Below are 22,667 nucleotides of genomic sequence, written 5' to 3'. Positions count from 1 at the left end.
GCCACTGTGCACATGCATTAGGTTGAAGCTGTATTTGCTCATCACCAAGGGTTCCCACCACATTGAAATGAAACCAGCAGCTCCTTTTCACATCATAAGACTCCTATGAGAGGGATGGTTCATGTTTAAAAGTCTTACAAACAACTGTTTTAAATTGGGGGTTGGGGAGAAGAAATGGTAAGTTGCAGAGGGGACTGCTTAATGAACTGGGCTATTTAAGGCTTCCCTTGAAATCTAGCATCATTCTTGCCTTTTTCCTGCTAAATAAAGCCTCAAAGTAAGAGGAATGCAAAGATTGAAGAAGTAGAAACCATCACTGTAGAAAAACAAAGGTGGATCTGGCAAATGCAATGAATTTAGAGGGAATGTAAGTTTTGTTTCCCAGCCATCAAAAATAGTTTGATGGATTTGTGCCAAAATGAGAAATAAAAGCACACTCCTTCCTCCCTGCACCCTACGGAGCTGCCTTTGATGTCACATGTGCTCCACAGGGCACGGATGGAAACAGAACTCAGGCTCATTTAAAATTTTATTGTATATGGTTTGGTATAAGACAGTGGCCTTTAGACATTTACGAAAAAGTCATTTTCAGCACCTTCTTAGATACATTGAACTTTTCTTTTATGCCCTGGAATTTAAATCCATGCTTCCCTTTGGTTATACCTTCTGGTCCCAGAGACAGCCTTGGGGACTTGGCCCAGTTGCCTGGATCTGGTTCAGGAGCTGCCTGGATGGACGGCTTGTAGAGACTGAAGCTGACTCTCCGCAGCCACCTGGCAAGCGTTGGCCAGCTTTGCAGCCTTCTGGTCTCCCCAGCCAGCTCCCTGGGAGGCCTCAGGCCCTTCTCGGCTCTCCGTTCTGCCTTACCAGGCCTATGGGATGAAGTACAGCTGTCCATTCTTTATGCCTGGTACCCGCCATAGAAGGGAAAAAAAATACCACATTTGGAATAATAACAACTACATTGCTGGTTATGTTTTAAAATCAATCCATCTTCAAAATCAGGGACTTCTTTTGTAAGCCTCATTACAGCCTTAAGTATAGAAATGTTTATATTGTTTGCTTTGTTTGGTTTTTTACCTAGATACTGAGCTTAGAGTGTGGACTCCTGTCAAGCCAGTGTCACATAACTAGGAGCTAAAAGATCAGAAAGAGAGAGAAACAAAAGCATTCTATATTTTCAAATGCATTAATTCACCCAGTGTGTGGACTCTAAAGAGGGAAAAAATAGAAATAGATTTTCAGCATAAGAAATTTAGTCATGGAATATTAGCATATACCATCTTTTTTCTGGAAGGGAAGCTACAACTAAAAGAAATCATGAAGACCAACTAACCCAATTGTTTAAAGAGGAGGAAACTGCTGCCCAGAAGTTAATGGCTCAGATTAAGAGTGTCAAAGAGACACACAAGTCAAACAGAAGAAGTCTCCACTGGCCAAAGATGGGGCAATATGAATATCAAAAGGAATTACTGCAACTGATTCAAATATACTCAAACGCATCCACGGGTTTATAATGAGTTGATAAGATGTTCCTCCCACTCCTTTCCCTCTTCCCCAAAAGGTAGAGAACAACTCCCTGGTTCCCACCAAGGCAGGATGCCAGGACCCCAATTCATTATTCAGAAAATGGATCAGTAACAGAAAAGAATGACGAATGGATCTTGCTTTTTCTTTTCAAACTATATTTCAGAATACCAAATAAGTAAGGATAAAAAATTGATCCATATTAAAGAATTCCAACTAATAAATACAGAAAGAATGATGGAATTCTCTCTAGAAGTATATTGCAAAAACCATTACTTAGAGTAATGTTGGTTGATGAGGAACCTTATAAATGATGGACCAGGTATACAGCTAAGTCTTCTGACCAATCTTAACTCACTGAAGCTGGGACAAACAGATACTATGTCTCTCCCAATGAGATGCACTAGAAAGTACATAGCACCAACTATAAAGTGATCTTGCCTAGAAAAAAAAAAGAAGAAAAGAAAATTTGAGCCCTAATATTATCAGGCCTGTTGATCTATGAGTTTATATGAAATATGGGGATAGAGGCACAAGTTAAATGATACTACAAGGAAGCAATCAGCCCAACCCAGAATGTGGAACATGCTATAAGGCAAAAACCTGATGTCTCCAACAAATAAAGGGAATTAAAAGGGGGAAAGGAGTGGAAGGGGACTATTATAAATTTAAAAATATTTAAGAGACAAAGCTGCTAATTCAATAAATGTACTTCATTTGGCTCATAACTTGAGCAACTACTAAAACAAAACAAAACAAAAGACTTTGCAATTTGCAATTGAAAGAGATATCCAATAAAATGTGAATATGAACTGTGTTAAAAGGAATTAAGAAATTATTGTTAATATTTTGCAATATTTATGTTATAGGTATTTATACATACAACTAAATACTTGTTAGGAATGCATACTAAAATATTTTGGCATCTATATTTTTGTAAAAAGGAAGTTAATGACTCGGTTGGGACTAGAATCTGCTCTTATGGTACCCAGCACACACTGATTTAATTATAACCAAATTCAAAGGAAACACAAATAGTAAATTTTTTTAATTCTTAAAAAAGAGCAACACCAACCGTCATTTGTGTTCTCTCTTCCCTGCATTAGTAAGACACCATGTACGTTTGAAGACCATAGACATTTTCTTCCTCTTGAAACAACAAAAACATATAAATAGGATTACATAATAATCTTATAGATTACATTAGTTACAGTGGAGTTTTGTGCATTGGGTGAGTTAATCTCAATGTAAATAAGAAAAGTCTCCCTAGACAAAAAATCTCTCACACACACACACCAAGAGCGTTTCAAATTCTCATGTACACTTTACACATGTGATATGGAAGGAATGATACACTGAGCCACATAACTTTGATTACTGTGTCAGATTAAATTTAGTCTAAAGAGATAACACACAGGACAACTAAGAATCCGCAAACATACAGAGCTGAAAAATCCACAGTAAGGGTCCTTAATTACTAAAGATATAAAAGAAATGGGTGTCTGGAAAAGCAAGTTCAGAATGGAGAGGGCGAGAGAACAAAAGCAAAAAAAGGAAGAATGAGAGAACAAAAGCAAAAAAAGGAAGAACAAGAGAACATAATCAACACCTCTTCCAAATCTTAACTCTCAACTTATCCCATAATTGTTAAAACACTTTTTTTAAAAGTGTGACACAAGTGAAAACATACTCAAAGCGTAAAAACATAACATTGAAAAAAAAAAAAAAACAGAAAAGATGGTCCTCAAACTCGCTCTTCTCTCACTTGAATCTCCATCTTCAATGAACAGCATGAAAGAAGGACATACAGGGTTTTAAGCTGTCAGTGGTCTAAGAGCTGAATATCATATAAGCCACATGCATATTTAGTAGAAACAACAAAGTTTCAGAAACAATGACAGGTGTGCAACTTTCAGTGTGTGGTTCCACATGTAAGCAGTTTGGAAGCTGCCACTCTAGAATTCTGTACTCTGCTAAGTTATCCTTCAGAAGTGAAGGAGAAATAGCAACTTTCTCAGACAAACAAAAATTGAAAGAATTTGTTGCCAATACACCTGCCTTGGAAGAAATGTTAAAAGAAGCTCTTCAAAGAGAGAAAATGATGAAGGTCAGGAACTTGGATCTACATAAATTAAGAAAGTACATTAAAAAAAGGTGTAAGTAGAGGTAAAATTTAAATTTCTTTTTTTTTTTTTTTTTTTTTTGAGACAGAGTCTCGCGCTGTGTCACCCAGGCTGGAGTGCAGTGGCGCGATCTCGGCTCACTGCAAGCTCCGCCTCCCAGGTTCACGCCATTCTCCTGCCTCAGCCTCCGAGTAGCTGGGACTACAGGCGCCCGCCACCACGCCCGGCTAGTTTTTTGTATTTTTAGTAGAGACGGGGTTTCACCATGTTAGCCAGGATGGTCTCGATCTCCTGACCTCGTGATCCATCCGCCTCGGCCTCCCAAAGTGCTGGGATTACAGGCTTGAGCCACCGCGCCCGGCCTAAAATTTAAATTTCTTTAACTTTTTTCTTTTCTTTTCTTATTTTTTTTAAGAAATGGGGTCTTGCATATTGCCCAGGCTCTGGCATCAAACTCCTGGGCTCAAGTCATCCTACCACATTAGCCTCTTGAGTAGCTAGGACTACAGGTATGTGCCACCATGCCTGGCTTCTTATTCTTAATTGACCTTACAGAAGTTTGTTCAAAATAATAATAAAAACAATGTATTCAGTTACATATTCTTATATACAGATATTTTATGTATGTATATATGTGTATATAGGTATCTATGTTACACACTCATATATGCTTTTGTATAAGTGAAATGGATGACAAAAAGGAATGAGAGGGAGGAATTAGAAGAATTAGAATTACTTTATTATGAGGTACTTATACTACCCATGAAGTAGCATATTGCTATTTGAAAGAGGACTTGGATTACCTGTATATTGCAAACCTCAGGGCAACTACTAAAAAAGAAAACTTTAAAAAACAGTATAACAGAGATGCTAAGAAAGGAGAGAAAATAGGATCATATAAAATCCTCAATTAAAACCATAAAAATTAGAAAGAGTGTAACACAGAGAAATGAAAGAACAAGGGCAAAAAATTTAAAATAGTAATAAATATGGCAGATACTAACCCAATTATATCAATAATCACTTTGAACATCAGTGATCTAAATGCACCAACTGAAAGACAGAAATTTTCAGAATGGATCAAAAAAATATGACCTAATTATATTTTGTCTACAAGAAACCCATTTTAAATACAAAGTCATATATAATTTTAAAGTAAATGAATGGAGAAAAAGATATCATGATAACACTAACCAAAGGAAAGCAGGAGTAACTATGTTAATTTCAAAACAGGGTAGACTTCAAAACAGGGAAAGTCATCTGGGACAAAGAAAGCCATTACATAATAATAAAGGGGTCAATTCTCTAAGATAATATAACAATCTTTAACATGTATGCATCTAACAACAGAGCATCACATTACACAAAGCAAAAACTGATAAAACTGCAAGTAGAAACAGATGAGTTTACTCTTACAATTGGAAATTTCAACACCCCTCTATCAGTACCAGACAGATCCAGCAGGCAGAAAATCAGTAAGGACATAGTTGAATTCAACACTAGCATCAATCAACAGCATATCATTGACATGTATAGACTACTTTACCCAACAACAGCAGAATACATACTCTTTTCAAACCTACATGAAACATTCACCAAGACAGACCACATTAAACACACCTTAACAAATTTAAAAGAATAGAAATCATACAATGTCCTCTCTCAGATCACAATGAAATTAAACTAGAAGTCAATAACAAAAAGATAAGAAAATCCTGAAATATATGGAGAATTAAATAACACACTTCTAAATAACACATGGTTCAAAGACTGAATCTCAAGATAAATTATAAAATATTTTGAACTGAATGAAAATGAAAATACAACTTGTCAAAAATTGTGGGATGCCACAAAATCAGTGATCTGAAGGAAATTTATAACATTGAATGCACGTATTGTAAAAGAAAAAAGATTGAAAATTAATAATCTAACTTTCCACTTTAGGAAACTGGAAAAAGAAGAGCCAATTAAATACAAAGTAAGCAGAAAAAAAGAAATAATAAAAACTAGAGTAGAAAACAATAAAATTGAAAAGTGGGGACTCCATAGAGAAAAAAGAAGTCAATGAAACCAAAAACTGGTCCTTTGAAAAGATTAATAAAATCAATAAGCCTCTAGCCAGGCTAAGAAAAAGAGAGGACACAGATTACTAACATCATAAATGAAAGAGGGGCCATCATTACAGATGCCATAGATATTAAAAGGATAATAAAAGAATACTATGAACAACCCTATGCTCACACATTTATTAACCAATTTGAAATGGACCAATTCTTTGCAAGACACAATCTGCCAAAACTCACACAAGAGGAAATAGACAATCTGAAGAGGCCCATATCTGTTCAAGAAATTGGATCAATCATTAACAATCTTTGAAAACCGAAAGCACAAAGCCTAGATTAGTTCACTAGTGAAGTCTACCAGACATTTAAGGAAGAAATTATACCAGTTCTCTACAATCTCTTTCAGAGAATAAAAGCAGAGGGAATGCTTCCTAACTCATTCTTATGACACCCTCATTGCCCTAATGTCAAAACCAGACCGAAATAATGACCATGTTGTATCCTCCACAGCTGAGTCTCAGTGGGCCTGTACTCTGCTCACTGTGATAATTTTCTCTGTACAAATAAATAAATAAACAAACAGAAGTAACAAAACCAAAGCAAAAAACAACCCAGCTGGAGAAAAGCGCAGGACAGCAGAAAACCAATAAAAGCAATGTGGAAAGAGACAACATTTCCATATGTTACTGTTTTGGAATCCATGTAGAACCTCTGGTGTGTGTGACAGGTCATGACATGGAACACTGCTTCAAGATTGAAACAGAAGCAGCATCTTTTTTCTCCCCACTGAACTAGTTATTTCCTCCAACCACAAAGTTTGGGAAAAGGAATAAGAAGAAAAAAATAAGAAAATGAAGTTCGTTTGGCAAGGAGCTGGGTCCCAGTGCCCTTGGGTGCCCAAAGTGAAATTGGTAAAAATTTCCTGCTGTTGTATTTTTTGAATGGTCAATGCTAACTTTGCTTCCTACTTTCTGCAAAAGGGCAGATATAGCTTTCTTTTTTATTTTTGTATATGTACGCATATATTTACATTGACATGTAATCGCAATACCATAAAATTTATCTTCTTAAAATGTATAATTCAGTTTTAGTATATTCTCAAAGTTATGCAGTAATAACCATTATATAAATCTAGAACGTTTTCATCACCCCAAAAAGAAACTCAGTACTCATTAGCAATCACTCCCCATTATCCCTATTCCCCAAGAACCTCTGGTAACTGCTAATCTACTTTCTGTTTCTATGGATTTGCCTGTCCTGCACATTTCATATAAATGGAATCATATCGTATGTGGCCTTTAGTGCCTGATTTATCTAGCTTAATGTTTTCAGGATTCATCATGTTATATTAACAGTATGATGAGTCCTTCACTCCTTTTCAGGGGTGAATGGTGTTCCATTATGTCGATGTACCACACTGTGTTTATCTACTCACCAATTAGTGGACATTTGGGTTGTATCCACTTTTTAGCTGTTATGCATAATGCTTCTATGAACATTCATGTACAAAGTTTTGTATGGACATATGTTTTCAATTCTCTTGGATATATACCAAGAAGTAGAATTACTGGATCATATGGTAATTCTTCGTTTAAATTTTGAAGAAATGCTAGGCTATTTTCTAAAGTAGCTGCACCATTTTACATTCCCACCTGCAATGTATGAGGGTTCCAATTTCTCCACATTCTCACCAACATCTGTTATTGTCCACCTTTTTCACAATATCCATTCTAGGACGTATGAAGTGTCTCATTGTGGTTTTGATTTGCATTTCCCTTAAGAGTAATGATACCAGGCCTTCTTTTATGTGTTTATTGACCATGCATCTTCTTGGGAGAAATGTCTATTCAAATCGGTTGCCTATTTTTAATTGGGTTACTTGTCTTTTAATAATTGAGTTGTAACCATTCTTTATATATTCTGGGTACTAGTTCTTTATCAGAAGAATGATCTGCAAATATTTTCTTACATTCTAGGAGTAGTCTTTACACTTTCTTGAGAGTGTCCTTGAAGGACAGGTGTTTTTAAATATTGATGAAGTCTAATTTGTATTTTCTTTTGTTGCGTGTGTTTTTTGGCATTACATATAAAACCACTGCCTAATCCAAAGTCATAAAGATTTACTCTGTTTTCTTCTAAAAGTGTTATACTTTTAGCTTTCACATTTAAGTCCTTAGCCCATTTTGAGTTAATTTTGTATGTGTGTGAGGTGGGAGTCCAATTTTACTCTTTTACCCGCTTTCTTTTTGTGACACTTTCAGTTTGATTTTTGAAGCTACAGCCCTCACACCATTTACCTCAGTAGAAGTCATGGTTTCAAGGTAAGAAAAGCAGATGATGTTTTTAACCTAATGAAATTACTGGTTAAATCACAAAAGGGAAAAAGTACTGTGTCTTGGGAGGCCAGGCTCAGTGGAGGGGGCTCCTCACTGTGGGTGAAATGTGACCTGTTACAATTTCTCTATGATCCCCAATCATTGGGGAGCAGTACACAAAGGCGGATGAAAAGCAAGTCCCAAAGCCAGATTCCATCTTAATTCTACAGGCTGTGTGCCTTTGAGTCAAGTTATTCTTTTTTCTGTGTATCAGATCCTCCCCATCTTAAAATAAGAAGAGAAAACATAGGGAATCTGCATAGAGTTAGAAGGATTATGTGAATGAATATAGGCAAAGCACTCACAACAGCATATGGCACATTGTGAACACTCAGTACCTACTAGCTGTTATTATCAGGAAAGAGCCCATCATATTAATCCTAAGGGAATAGGTTCCAAGGAAACCTATGTCTCAACATAATAGCAGAGTAGCGTTTGGTTGGGTGATGTGGCTGTCATGATGACATCACTGATTCTCCCAGGTGGCTGCCTCAAATCTGAGAACCTTAAGGAGCTTGGGGACCACTTGATGCTGATGGTCATCTTTGTCCTGTGTATGAGTCAATCTCTGTTTTGTTTTCCACAGACCTACACATTTACCAAAGGCAAATTCTAAAAAGGTCTGGGCACAGTGGCTTATGCCTGTAATCTCAGCACTTTGGGAGGCTGAGGCAGGTGGATCACCGGAAGTCAGGAGTTCAAGGTCAGCCTGCCCACATGATGAAATCTCATCTCTACTAAAAATATAAAAATTAGCCAAGCATGGCGGCACGTGCCTGTAGTCCCAGCTACTCAGAAGGCTGAGGCAGGAGAATCACTTGAACCCGGGAGATGGAGGTTGCAACGAGCCGAGCTCATGCCATTGCACTCCAGAGCCTGGGCAACAGAGCGAGGCTCCATCTCAAAAAAAAAAAAAAAAAAAAAAAAAATCTAAGCAGGTGTCAAATTTTCCATCCTGCAAGAAAATAAGACTTCAGTTGAATTAAGTCATGTCCTACTCTCCTAGACTCAAAGCTGCTTTATATGTATTCTTATTTTCTATAGTATTTTTGTTTCCAGGTCATTTAGCAACAGTGTTAAAACCCCTTTGTAATGCTAAAGACAGAGGGCAGGATTAAGTCTTAGTCTCATTTGTTTTCAGAATTTTCTGCATATGTTTCCTAAATTTTAGAAGACACTATTCCATCCATGTAAACCCACATTATAAGCAACTTTAAGTCTTCTTCCAAGGACTACCTTTTACACAGTTGATCCCAAATTATCCAGATTTGGACAAGTTTCCATTCAAAAGTGATGTCCATCCAGTTAGAAAGCTTCTAGAACATTTTCCTTCCTACTCTCACCACTGTCCCATCAATTAGTGTGTGTTTAGCAATTGCAAATTACTTTTAGTATTAGCATATGCACAATATAATTAGATGGGGAAACCTTCTGGGATTAAATTATGTCTTGGGTGATTACTGAGTTCTGACAAACATCAGGATTCATTCATCCATAGGAACATTGCTCTCTTTTCACCTGGAAGGTATGCTACTCTACAATGCTGCCGTGCTTAAAATAGTTTTCAGAATTTCTCTTATGAATTCCTCTCAAAATCTGTTTGTGGTCTGTGTACACACATCACACACAGTTAATATTTTATACCTTTTTTAAAAACTAGAAATGGGATTATTCAGCTTGATTATTCACCCACTCCACCCTCCATCAAGGGCAACATTTGTCCAGGTTCCAGTACACTCTTTCATTTCCTCTGGACACCTCTTGTGAGTCATTTTAGTTCAAACAGAGCTTTGTCTGTAACAGGCCCTATTTCATCCCAGAGCTCAAGCTGAGAGGAAAACAGCCTGAACTCCACCTTGGGGACATTCCTCATTCAAGAAAACACATTTTCCTCTTCCAAACTGAATTCAATAAGAATATACTACAATCTCTCTAGGCTAATAGTAAAGCCACCGGGTGGGGTGAGGCCACAGGGCCAATGCCAACAGGACAGCCCGTCCTCCCTTAACTCTTTTGTGTGGTACTTCCCCATTCGTATCCTCCAAAGGGCTGTTTGAAGATCTAATTTCTCTAGTCTCAGTGAACTCACATCCTAGTTACAGCCTCAGTGGAGATTAAAAAAAAAAAAAATCTGGCAATGATTCTTGACATGATAATATTTGACAAAAAGGAAGCACTGAGGAATTACTTCTCAGACCAGGTGAGGCTACCAACAATCAGCCTCCTGCAACCACAGGAAACAAGTCAAAGAAACTAAACTGAAAAGAGCTTTTCTGCTAAAGAAAAAAGAAACAGCTCCTATGGGTGCACCAAATATACTCAGTGAGTGATTCCCCTGACCTGAGACATCATGGCACAGTCTTTCTGTAGCGGAGTAGAATAGGTGAGGGGTCTACACCACATGGGCTTCTGCCCAAGGAGGGGACTCACCATCCCAGTGTGTCCGGGACTGTCCCGGCCTCAGCACTGAAGGTCCTGTTTTCAGCGGTCACCCTACTTTTCTTGGCTCCCTGCAGCTGGAAACCCAGCTCTTCCTCCTCAAACCCGGCCAGGATGAGAGATGGAGCCAGAAATTAGCTAAGAGGCAAGGAAGAAAAAGGCAGCCTATCCCTGAGGCAGAACTTTCTGGGCCTTGAAAAGCTTTGCCTGGATTGATTAAACACATTTCTCAAAGGCAGGAAGCCCTTCTTCAATTTAAACACCTTGAGGTGTTCAACCAGGGAGTCCCCAACCTCACAGAAGCCACAGGATCACATTCGGGGTTGGGTGTAGACTCGCCTACCAGCCCAGTGGAAGACACTCTAACTCAAACTTTCCACAAGTTTGGTCCTCAAGGCATCTGCATTAAGATCACCCAGTGAGACTGGTACAATCCAAGTTCCTTGGTCCACTCCACACTTGCTGGATCCAATTCTCTAGTAATACATTTCCAAAATCTCCATTTTTAAGAAAGCCCCAAATACGACTAGTGACTGTTGAAATCCAAGGACTGCTCTCCTTACTACTTTTTTGTTGTAGTTTAAACACAGGGTTTCACTCTCTTGCCCGGCCTGGAGTGCAGTGGCAACATCACAGCTCACTGCAGCCTCAAACTTCTGGATTCAAGCAATCCTCTCAGCCTCCCAAAGTGCTGAGATAACAGGCATGGGCCACCATGCCCAGCCCTTATTACTTCTTATTTCAAACCTTCACCCTCATCACCCACCACCAAGAATCCTCAGAGTCAGCAAAAGCAGGAGAGAGGTGAACTTGTCCTTGGATCTTCCCCACCGCTCCTTCTGTATCCCTGTCCTATTTCAGCCTTCCAAGTTCCCTCTCACCTTCCTCTTTACTTTCTACCCTACAGCTGGACAAAGGTCGCCAAAGCCTACCCTACTGTAAATGGTCTCCATGTTCCAAAACCACCTCCACTTTCTCCTTCCCGAACAGCAAATCTTTTATTCACGCAGTACATTGCAGTCTGCTGTTAGGAAAGCAATCTGGGTAAATTAATTCATATCTAGAGCAAAACGACTGATATAACTTCTTACTCGTCTCTGGACGGAGGAGTTGCTTATTGCCCCCAATGAGTCATGGATTGGTAGAATTAATGGACATCTAGAGACAATATTTTTGGAGTTGATAGGTTCTTCTTTAAATCAGTGCTTTCTGGTGACTTCCCTGACTGGCATAACATTTTCTTAATTTGGCAAGGAAAAATCTCACTAAGTTAGTTGTTAGAAAATTCCTTATGCCATTCGTCTACAGGAAGTGATTAAAGCATGATCTTTGATCTTAAGTAGATATAGGTCTTAGTCCTGACTCTTTCACTTACTGGCCATGTGACTCTGGGCAATTAATTTAACCTTTTACTTGTGAAAGTGGAGATACTTATAACATTTATCTCAAAGGGTTGTTAAAATCCAAAGAAATAAATTTTTTCAAAGTATCTGGCATCTGGTACTTAATAGTAATTGTCATTATAAGAGTCCGTATATAACAAATATCCATCCAAACAACTGCTGCACTCAGTTAGCCATAGCTATTCTTGCATGGTTAGTCTTCCTTGTTAACTGTTCATATAGCCTTGGTATTTATTTATAACTCTGAAAAACTGAGAAAATATCAGTCAGGACCAATCTGGCTTTGCCCTGGGCAAGAAGAAATCTGTAGAATTATTCCAGTTTGCTCCTGCTTGGTGTCTAAGAACACCATGGCTACTGCTGCCCCATTAGGTTTTCTGTCTTTAAAATCCACTCAAGGTCATGGTCACTGAGGTTACTACCTCCTTGGCCACTCCTGATAGGTGGCACAACCTAAGCTAAGTGAAACTGGAAGTGAGCCAGGTATGCCTGTAATCCCAGCACTTTGGGAGGCTGAAGCAGAAGGATTGCTTCAGGCCAGGAGTTTGAGACCAGCCTGGGCAACATAGCGAGACATCTCTGCCATCTCTACAAAAAAAAAAAAAAAAAAACTAAACCAGCTGAGCATTATGGTGTGTGCTTGTGATCTCAGCTTCTAGGGAGGCAGAGGTAGAAGGATCACTTGAGCCCGGGAGACTGGGAGGTTGAAGCTGCAGTGAGCTATGATCACACCACTGCACTCCAGCCTGGGTGACAGAGCAAGACCCTGAAAAAAAGAAAGGAAAGAGAAGGGAAGGGAAGGGAAAGGAAGAAAGAAAGGAAGGAACTGGAAGTGGAGAGGAGCCCAGCATGCTGCGGATGGTGGGTGTTGCGATTTCCAGTGGTCAGTGGTCAGCTCCTCCTTGCCAAGTCCTCCTCCTAGAGGGTAATGATGTCTATAACCCTAAAGAACAAGGTAGGAGGGAGCATGAATCTGGCTTCCAAAAACAGTAGAAACCAAAACAGTCTTATATTATTGGGACAGCGGACAGCACTGTCCCAACTCACCGTAAACACTGCAAAATGTGTGCATGTTCCGCTGGAAATGTCCAAGATCAAGGAGAAACAGATGCATCCAAGGAATGGCCTCTAAGGTGGAGAGGAATGATGGCTTATGGATTCCCACCAAGCTCAACACAAAGAAGCCAAGAAGGTACAACTGAGGGGCTCTCCCAGGAGACAGACAGAAGAAATCTTTATAATAAATGGACTGTCCGCTATGCCTCTACCGTGATATAAGGTAGAAGAAATATATAATGAATATAGGCAATGTACAGCTATTAGAGAAACCAAAAGAGGGGTCAGGGCTCAATAAAATGTCATTGGGAGAGGTGAGGCAGACCAGAATCAATGGATGAGGACAGAAACACAACAAAAACGGGAAGTGTGAATAATAAACATTATAAAAAACTATACTCCAGGTGCTATGTTATGTGTTCCAAAATCAGCCTAATCCTCATGACAACCTTGCAAGGTTACCCACAGGAGGCTCCGAGAGGTTTGGTAACTTGCCCAGAGTCACACAGCTAAAAAACTGCAAAACTGCAATTTCAACCCAAGTGCAGCTGATTCCAAAACATGTACTTTTAGTAACGACACCAAACTAAACTATTTTAAAAAAAATTAATGGACAGAATATCTGCCAAGAAAATGGAGAGTGATTACTATTATTCCAGACACTCTAAGTAAGCAAAATTAAATTAAATTACCAAAAGTAAATAGCACATCGTAATAAATAATGGCCACTATCCATGACTTCATGATGTTCTTATACGTGATCTATTCCTACTTTGATTGTATTTGTTCATTTGTAATTTAGCTCTCAAATCTGTTTGAAAGCAATTCAACAACAAAATTTAAAAGAGCACACTCAGTCATCTCTAGTTACAATATGTACACAGAGCTCTCAGATGTTAAGAGTCATGGCTGGTGTAGGAATTTTTTATAATCATGTTACATAGCACTAGTGGAACTTTCTGGGAATCTAAGTCAAGCTCTAAAACCTATAATTCAAAGTAACATGAAGAAATTAGAGAAGGGCATTTTCATTAGCATGAAGCTTTGGAGTTGTGGCCAAAGGTTTTGAAAGAAAATGTAAAATCCAATCAGACAGAATAAAATGACGACATAATGCTGCCAAGAGCTAAAGAAATGCAGAATGTAATCAAGCAGGAGGGGAAATCCTTTGCAATTTGGATGAGGATGCCCTGCGTCCACCCAAATCAGAGGAAAGGATATCAACCCAGGAGACCAAAGTTGAAAATCCATCACATCTGAAGCATGTGGACCGCTATCTGTTGTCATAGCAATTATATGAGGCTTAGTCTCATGTTGTCATAGAAATGATGAAATGAATTTATCTGTAGTTCAAAACGAACGGGGACATATGGTTCCTCAACCCCAAATCTCTGCCAGATAAACAATTGTGTAAGAGGAACATATTAGCACATGTTGCACCTATTAGCGTGGTAACCTCAATCCAACTCCCATAATAGACCTGCTTTCCACAGTGCACATTTGTCTTGGCAACCTTGGGAAGGTATGGAATTAAATATAGAAATGCTGAAGCCATAGTATTAATAACTTTGTGTGAAGCTCATAATAATCTTCGTAAATTAGGGATTAAAGTGTATGGAATGTGGCCGGGTACCAGTGGCTCATGCCTGTAATCCCAGCACTTTGGGAGGCTGAGGCAAGCAGATTGCTTGAGGCCAGGAGTTCAAGACCAGCCTGGCCAACATATTGAAACCCTGTCTCTACTAAAAAAAAAAAATACAAAAATTAGTCAGGCCTGTAATCCCAGCTACTCTGGAGGCTGAGGCACGAGAATCACTTGAACCCAGGAGGTGGAGGCTGCAGTGAGCCAAGATCGCTCCACTACACTTCAGCATGGTCGACAGAGCAACACTCTGTCTCAAAAAAATATAAAATAATAATAATAAATAAGGTATATGGAATGTTTGAGAATCTGACATCTTTGAAAATGTGCCAGATTTGAAGTGATTTTAGATGTGATTGAGTAAGCAGTGAAAATATGAGTGTTTTCAAATAATATTAGAATTTCTGGAAGAATGAGGAATCTACCGTATTTATAAGTTTAATTTTTAATTTGCAAGAATTATTCAAGTACTTAGGAAAGTGTTTGCTAAGGTCTTCAGGTTTGCTTTATGAGGCATTTAAAGTGATTAAAAGAAAGATTAGATATATTTATTTACAAATACAATCTTAAATGTTAAGAAGATGTAATTAAGTTACAAACTGAATGGATTAATGGGAATTTAGTCTGTCCAGCCTGAGTTTATCAAGCATCATTTAAAGCAAACACCCATAAATGATTTGTTCTTATTTCATACTCTACTTGCTAGATTTATATATAGAATAACAAGACATTTATGGTAAAATAAAATCATACAATGAAAAAATATAGTTTTCAACTTGAATAAATCAATACTAATTAAAAACTAATATCCATTTAAAACTAATATAAATTACAATGAGAACACATGAACACAGGGAGGGGAACATCACACATGGGGGCCTGTCGGGGGGTGGGGGGCAAAGGGAGGGAGAGCATTAGTACAAATATCTAATGCATGCGGGGCTTAAAACCTAGATGGTAGGTTGATAGGCGCAGCAAACCACCATGGCACATGTATACCTATGCAACAAACCTGCACGTTCTGCACATGTATCCCAGAATTTAAATTTTTTTTTAAAAATTAGTATCAATTTTAGTCCTATCAATAATGCAAACCCTGAATCTAATCATGAGGAGACATCAAATAAATGTAAAACAAGAGGCATTCAACAACAACAACAAAAAAAAAACCTGGTCTATGCTCTTCAAAAATCTCACTATATGAAAGAAAAGAAAGAAACGTCCCAGACTAAAGACACCAAAGGGACATGACAACACAATAAACTGCATGATCTTGGATTTTATTTTGCTAAAAGATGGCATTATTGTTTCATTTAGTAAAATCTGAACGAGGTCTGTAGATTGGATAATACGACAATATCAATGTTAATTTCCCAGTTTTGAAAGTTATATGGTATTTATGTAAGGGAATGCCTTCGTTTTTAGGAAATACACAGTGCATTATTTAGAGGCAACAAGACATCTTATCTGCACTTACCTCAATGGTCTCAGGAGAAAAAAAATAGCATATAAAGAAAAAGGATAAAACAAATGTATCAAAATGTGACCATTTGGAGAATCTGGAAAAAAGTATACAAGAATTTTTCATGATATTCTTGCAACTTTTCTGTTTGTCTAGTATTACATCAAAATAAAAATTGAAAGAATGAAAAACTAATATTTAAAGTAAAAGTGTTGTTGTTGTTTTCTTAACGCCACCCTTGAACATCAAAAATCACCCATGACAGAGAAACACAAAAAAAGATGGTTAAAAGCTGAAAAAGTAAATCTAAGAGACTAGAACAAGATTGAATAAAATGAATAAAAGTCAGAAAATCTCAGAGTGTGTTATCTGAAGTATGTTAATCTTTCCTCTACCTTGAACCCAAAATTGATGATATCTCTTTGGATGAAGCTCTGATACAAAGCATGTGAGATGTTCACAGCAAATACATGTCCCAAGGTTCTACCCGTAGGGTGCCTGAGATCCAGGATTAATCTGCCTCTCCACCTCCCACACCTTCAGCAGAACTCCTGTTCTAGAAAATCTTCCTCTTGACATAATACTATATACTTCTAGGTAGAAGACAGGCCCTGCCCCCGGTATCCAAACATCAACTCCAGCCTGGCCAGGATTAAAGGGTTTTGAATCACTCTCTGTAAAAGGACAAAAGACCTCATTCAGTGGTGAGACTTGTAGGAACAATAATTCTCTTAGCACTCTCCTTGGTAATATAACCCACTATTCCTAAGCATTCACTCTTGATGGTATTCCTAATACACAGACATCTGACTTAAAACATGCCAGCCTTTCTCAGAGACCATGACAATACAGACCAACCAAATAGCCTAGAAATATTTATGACTTCACCCTGGGTTGCACCAGGCCTGTCTACTAGCACAGCCTGAGTCACCTATGTACTGCAGCCACGCAGACTCCAGCTTGGCTTACTCTGACAGCACCATGGGACACCACTCCAGAAGTTCCAGATCGCCTTACCACTCAGTCCATGGCCCAACTACCCATTCGGGGTGTATAAGAGAATACTCGGGCAAAATGAGCGAGCACAGGAGTCAACAGGCACCTGTGAAACAGACTAAAGCAGACAAGTTTTCCAACAGCGTCAGTTCTGAAAAATCAAAATGAGCATCTAAGGGAAATTGTGGGATCCTCTTCTGTATTTAAAATCATGGGGAAATGGTTTACTTTTAATATTTCAAATACTCCATGCCTGAAAACAGGAGATAGACTATATCAGGGGCCTCCAACCCCCAGGGTGGCAGACAGTATGGCGAGCATTACTGCTACTGCCTTCTGCCAGATCAGCGGTGGCATTAGAGTCTCACAGAAGCATGGCCCCTGCTATGAACTGCACATGCAAGGGATCCCAGTTGTGCTCCTTATGAGATTCTAACCAACGCCTGATGATCTGAGGTGAGACCATCCTCCTGCTCTCATCCTCAAACCATCCTCCTGCCCCAGAGCCCCAACATCTGTGGAAACCACAAAACCTGTCCCTGGTGCCAAAAAGGTTGGGGATGGCTGGACTGTATAACCTTGGGGTGGTTATACAGTGGTGAATTTGAGACGTGTGTGTGTGTGTGTGTGTGTGTGTGTGTGTGATTAAAGTATAGAAATACATAACAATTATTCTTTTATTAATTCAACAAGGGTCAACGAAGCACATGTTATATGCATAATATGAATGTGGAAAAAGAGGGGTTTTCATAAACATGTTCCAAGGGAGGTTAAAATTCAAATGTGAGGCCAGGCACAGTGGCTCACACCTGTAATCCCAGCTCTTTAGGAGGCTGAGGCGGGCAGATTACTTGAAGTCAGGGATTCAAGATCAGCCTGGCCAACATGGCGAAACCCTGTCTCTCCTAAAAACACAAAAATTAGCTGGGCATGATGGTGGGTGCCTGTAATCCTAGCTACTTGGGAGGCTGAGACAGGAGAATCGCTTGAACCCAGGAGGTGGAGGTTGCGGTGAGCTGAGATAGCACCATTGCACTCCAGCTGGGTGAAAAGAGCAAAACTCCATTTCAAAAAAAAAAAAAATTCAAACGTGAAAAGAGCTTTATCAACTACTTAGCACAACAATTCAATGCAATAAGTACAAACAGTCTCATTTTCCAGGTAAGAAACCCTAAGGTAAGAGGAAGGAGAACATAGACAAATGTCAGAAAGATATAAAATGGCCCAATCAGAAGTCCTAAAACAGTTGAAGAGGTCCCCAAATTCTAGTCTTCGATCTGGAATAACTGAGTGCCTTGGCAAACCACCCCACTTCCCCAGATCTTAGATTCCGTACGTGTTCAATAAGTGACTTGACCCAGAGAGCTCTGAAGATTGCTTGCAGCGTTTACAGACAAATAAATACATCTAGACTTTCTATTCTAGGACTTAGCCCCATCAAAAAACGTCACAAGCCAGATCAGGATAAGAAAAAAAAAATTCTTAAAATAAGACCATTCCAGAAAAACTTTATATCAAATTTACTGTTTTACACAGGAAAGGAGAATGATAATTATTCAATCAGAAAAAAGAAGTGATGATTATTCAAATAAGATACCACTGAAAACTCCAACAAGGAGAGGATTTTTGTTTCAAGTCTCTTGTGATTATTGAGAATAATCATGTTCTCTGGTCTCTGTAATGTGAGGCAACTACAGCACTGTTTGTGCCCTTGGAGGGCAGAAAGGTGGCACCGCCAGGGGGCTATCACTCTCCTCCTCCTTTGTCTTTGTAGCCACCTCCTCAGGAACAAAGACACAGTCATGGCCCTCAGGCCCTCAGGCCCTCAGTTACCTTCACTTTTTCCCAGGATTAGGTAACACCTGCAGATGGGGCTGGATGGCTGCTGGTACTAGAAGAAACCTGTGCTGGGCACCATTCCGCTTCCTTAACCCAGTGGCTTCCCTGGTACTGCATTCAATCATCCAAATTGCCCTGCAAGGTAACCCACCCTCCCTGGCCAGTTGAGCCTCCCAAATAACCTCTCTTGCTCAAATAAAACTAGACTGGGGTCGGGCACTGTGGCTCACGCCTGTAATCCCAGCACTTTGGGAGGCTGAGGCGGGTGGATCACCCGAAGTCAGGAGTTCGAGACCAGCCACGCCAACCTGACAAAACCTCATCTGGACTAAAAATACAAAAATAAGCCAGGTGTGGTGGCATGTGCCTGTAATCACAGCTACTTGGGAGGCTGAGACAGGAGAATCACTTGAACCCGGGGAGTTGGAGGTTGCAATGAGCCGAGATCATGCCACTGCACTCCAGCCTGGGAGACAGAGTGAGACTCTGTCTCAAAAGAAAAACAGAAAAGAAAAAAAGGCAGATTGGAATAGGAAGAGCCAGGTTCCAACCCAGGCCCCATCATATATGGCCAAGTGACTGTAACTAGCTATTCACTTCATATGTCTCTCATCTCCTCTGTAAAATAGTGGTTAACATGGGCTCTTTCCTCTCAATGAAAAAGTACATAAAATGAAATGAAAAAGTATTAAACATGTTCAAGTATATAAAAAGCCCCTTCAAATTAAAACAAAAAAGTATCTCCAAGCACACAAAAGGGGTAGATAAAAAGGCTATCCACAGAAGAAGTAAAAATGGCAAAAAATAAAATAAAATAAAAGATGCTTGTGGATAGAACAAGAAACCAAAAATAACACAACCATTAGATATTACTTTTCATCCAGCAAACTGGTAAAATTGGAAAATTAGATTCACAAGATAGGGAAAGATGGGGATTCTCTTACATGTTGTCTGGGACGGTAGGTTGCTATTGCCCTTTGGTGTGTTTGATAGTAGCCAACAAAACATGAAATATATAAGACTTCTGGCTTCGCAAAATCTCTTTCAGTACTCCCCTAGAGAAATATTCTCACATATGCCAAAGTTATATGTATAAACATGTTCAATGCAGCACTATTTGTTTAAATGTCCATAAATCGGGGAATGGTTAAATAAATGATGAAACACCTACATTATAGGATATTAAAATGCCATTAAAAAGAATTAAATAGATCTATTGATTTGTTCTGACATGAACTATATTATGAAACTAGAATAGTGCCTGACACTTAGGAACCACTTGGTAAATATCTGTTGAATAAGTGGATATGTATACACCTTTACATAGCACTTTACATAATCTGTCTCCTCTCGTTCTTATGCCAACCCTACCATATAAGCCAAGTGGCTGTTATTGTGCACTCTGTAAGGATGAGGAAATTAAAGTCCAAGGAGGTATGGCCTGCCAAACATCCCAAATGTATGGAACCAAACCAGAACCAGATCTACCAGTCAGTACTCTTTGGTGGCTGACGTCCATTCTGCCTGCAACAAGGCTAACCTGCAGATAATCCCTGTAGGGAAATGCCAAGGGTTCCGGCAGCTGGAGAGTGACTCAGTAATTGCTTGCTGATTTGGACTGACTGAATCTTCTTTTACCAGCAAAGCCCTCCATTAGGTGAGGCTCGGCTCTCTGGACCGCAGCTCGGGCCCATTGGGCATCTAACAACAGGTCTGAAAGGAGGTCATTCAACAACAGGTCGCCATGGAAACCCTAACCCCCTCCTCGCCCCTGGAACAAAATGGAATGGGAAGGCAAAGAGGAGCATTTGTTAAGCGCCCGCTATGAGCCAGGCACCATGAATAGGGAAAAATTCATCTGAGTCTTCCTTTACAAATCTCCAAAAGAAAAAGAAACTGCATTGTTACACAAAGTACAGAACAGGCCTGCATCGCTGCTTAATCTAGGTCAGTGATAACTGCAAAGGAAGTTTATTTCATGCAGAGGGTACTCTGTTCGCCCCTCTTATAGCTGCACGTGTCAGGCAGCATCATTTACATCACCACGTGACCCTGTCTTAGCACAGCCATGCAGTATAAACCTGCCTCCAATATATACTCTACCTGTTCATGTCTGGAATGTACATTTCAGCCACACAAGAAAAAAATGACTGGCTGATTAGTAAAACACAAACACTCTCTTTCATATAAGCTAGAAGACAGACAACCAATATCTTCAGAAATTTCAGGTGCCATGCTTTCCATAGAGTAGATTCTTCTTTCACTTGTAGCCATCCTACTCCTCCTGCATTATCAGAAAATGGTGAAAATGGTGCTGTGTTTGGGCATTGTTACCTTGGAACTTTCATCTTAATTACAGAAGCTCTTAGCAACCGTTGCTTAGTAACAAACACATTTGAAATAGATTTGTTGACTGATTATGAGATGCTCTGAAAAGACTGTAGAGTGAAATTCACTGATGGAAAAGAATTGCAATGCCCTGGTAAAGTAAAAATATTTTTTTAACTACAAAAGTATTCACAAACTTGGGCTATGAGCAGGTCCCAAAGATATTACTGAACTTCTGGAATAGTTTCATAATATTTTATGCTGCTTTATGGTTGGTCTATTATTTTCAGAATCAATTCAGACACAGTTGTCTGACTGAACAGCTACCGAAGCTCTGGGAGATAGGCCTCAGGGTTTTAGGCAATGCAGGATTCTGCACAGAAAATCAATGCTTTCTTGATTTCCATGGGTCCACAAGGTCCTCCCTGCCATAATGCCTCTTCCCACTCAAGATTTCCGAAGTGCCTGAGACTTCTAGTGACTCTTCAAGTCAGAAGCAAAAAGCAAGGGAAGCTTTGCCTCCATCTTTCTAGTAATATTTCTTCAGCACCTGTTAATAAAATCTGTGATAAAAAGTAGAAATGGAGATGCATTTAGGACTACATCCACACACAGCTTCCCCAAAGCAAAACCCCAACCCCACACGCACTCCCCTCACTGAGCCTGGGACCTCCTCCTGCCTCCCGACAAGGTCTCATTGTCCGTTTGCCGTTTTCACCTCAGAAACTAGGGACCTTCGCCCAGTTTCTCAGAAGAAGGGGTCCTCATTGGCAAAGAAAGTCCCTCCCCTCCCTTGTATCTTTCTGGAATTCTTCTCTGACCCTGTTTCTCCTCTGGTCTCTTTTCTTGCCTTTTTTTTTTCTTTTCTTTGGACAAAATTCTCAAGGGAGGAGCCTCCCTTCACTGGCTTTCCCTTCTCACTTCCCACTCAGTCCTCAACCCACTGCAGGCTAACTTTACCTCGTGATTTCCTCTTTCAGTCACCATTGCTGTGGATTCTAGAAAGACTTCAATGAAGAGTAGTGTAAGTTTCCTCAGTCTTCTCTACTCCATAAGTCCTGTCTTCCCGGGGAGTCCTTGATATTTACCACAGTTCAAGCCTACATCCCTGAGTAAGAAGAATCCGCCTCCACGGAAGGAACAAGAGAACATCCACCAAGCAGGCACCTGTCCAGAACATTCTATCTGGTTGCCCAGAGCAACTCAAGCTCCTCACAGTCTGCTTCACCCGTTTACCTTAGCTACCCGGCCCCTTCAGCATTTAGACTTGAGGCTGCAGGCAGGAATCTTTGTACTGGCCTTCCTGTCGCCAACCAAATTCAATTCACTCACAGGTTCCTTCATGAAACAAATATTTATCAATCACAGATATTTATCACCATGCCAGGCGTTGTTTTTAGGCAGTGATGATACA

At 39.5% G+C, this 22,667-nt stretch overlaps 2 protein-coding genes across 2 annotated transcripts in view; both read right to left on the bottom strand.

The window, feature by feature from the left end:
• Positions 1-22,667, bottom strand: part of NEBL (nebulette) — a 379,467-nt gene that overhangs the window by 329,638 nt on the left and 27,162 nt on the right. The gene's annotated exons all lie outside the window — the stretch shown is intronic.
• On the bottom strand, positions 835-21,199 carry C9H10orf113 (chromosome 9 C10orf113 homolog). The gene is given in 3 exon segments (XM_025396003.1): positions 835-907; positions 21,029-21,129; positions 21,131-21,199. Coding segments are annotated over 3 exon segments (243 nt in total).

Source organism: Theropithecus gelada, chromosome 9, assembly GCF_003255815.1.
Source record: "Theropithecus gelada isolate Dixy chromosome 9, Tgel_1.0, whole genome shotgun sequence".
In the NCBI taxonomy this organism is placed as follows: Eukaryota; Metazoa; Chordata; class Mammalia; order Primates; family Cercopithecidae; genus Theropithecus; species Theropithecus gelada.
Note: the sequence above shows the minus strand (reverse complement) of the source record. Positions and strands in the feature narration are given on the sequence as shown.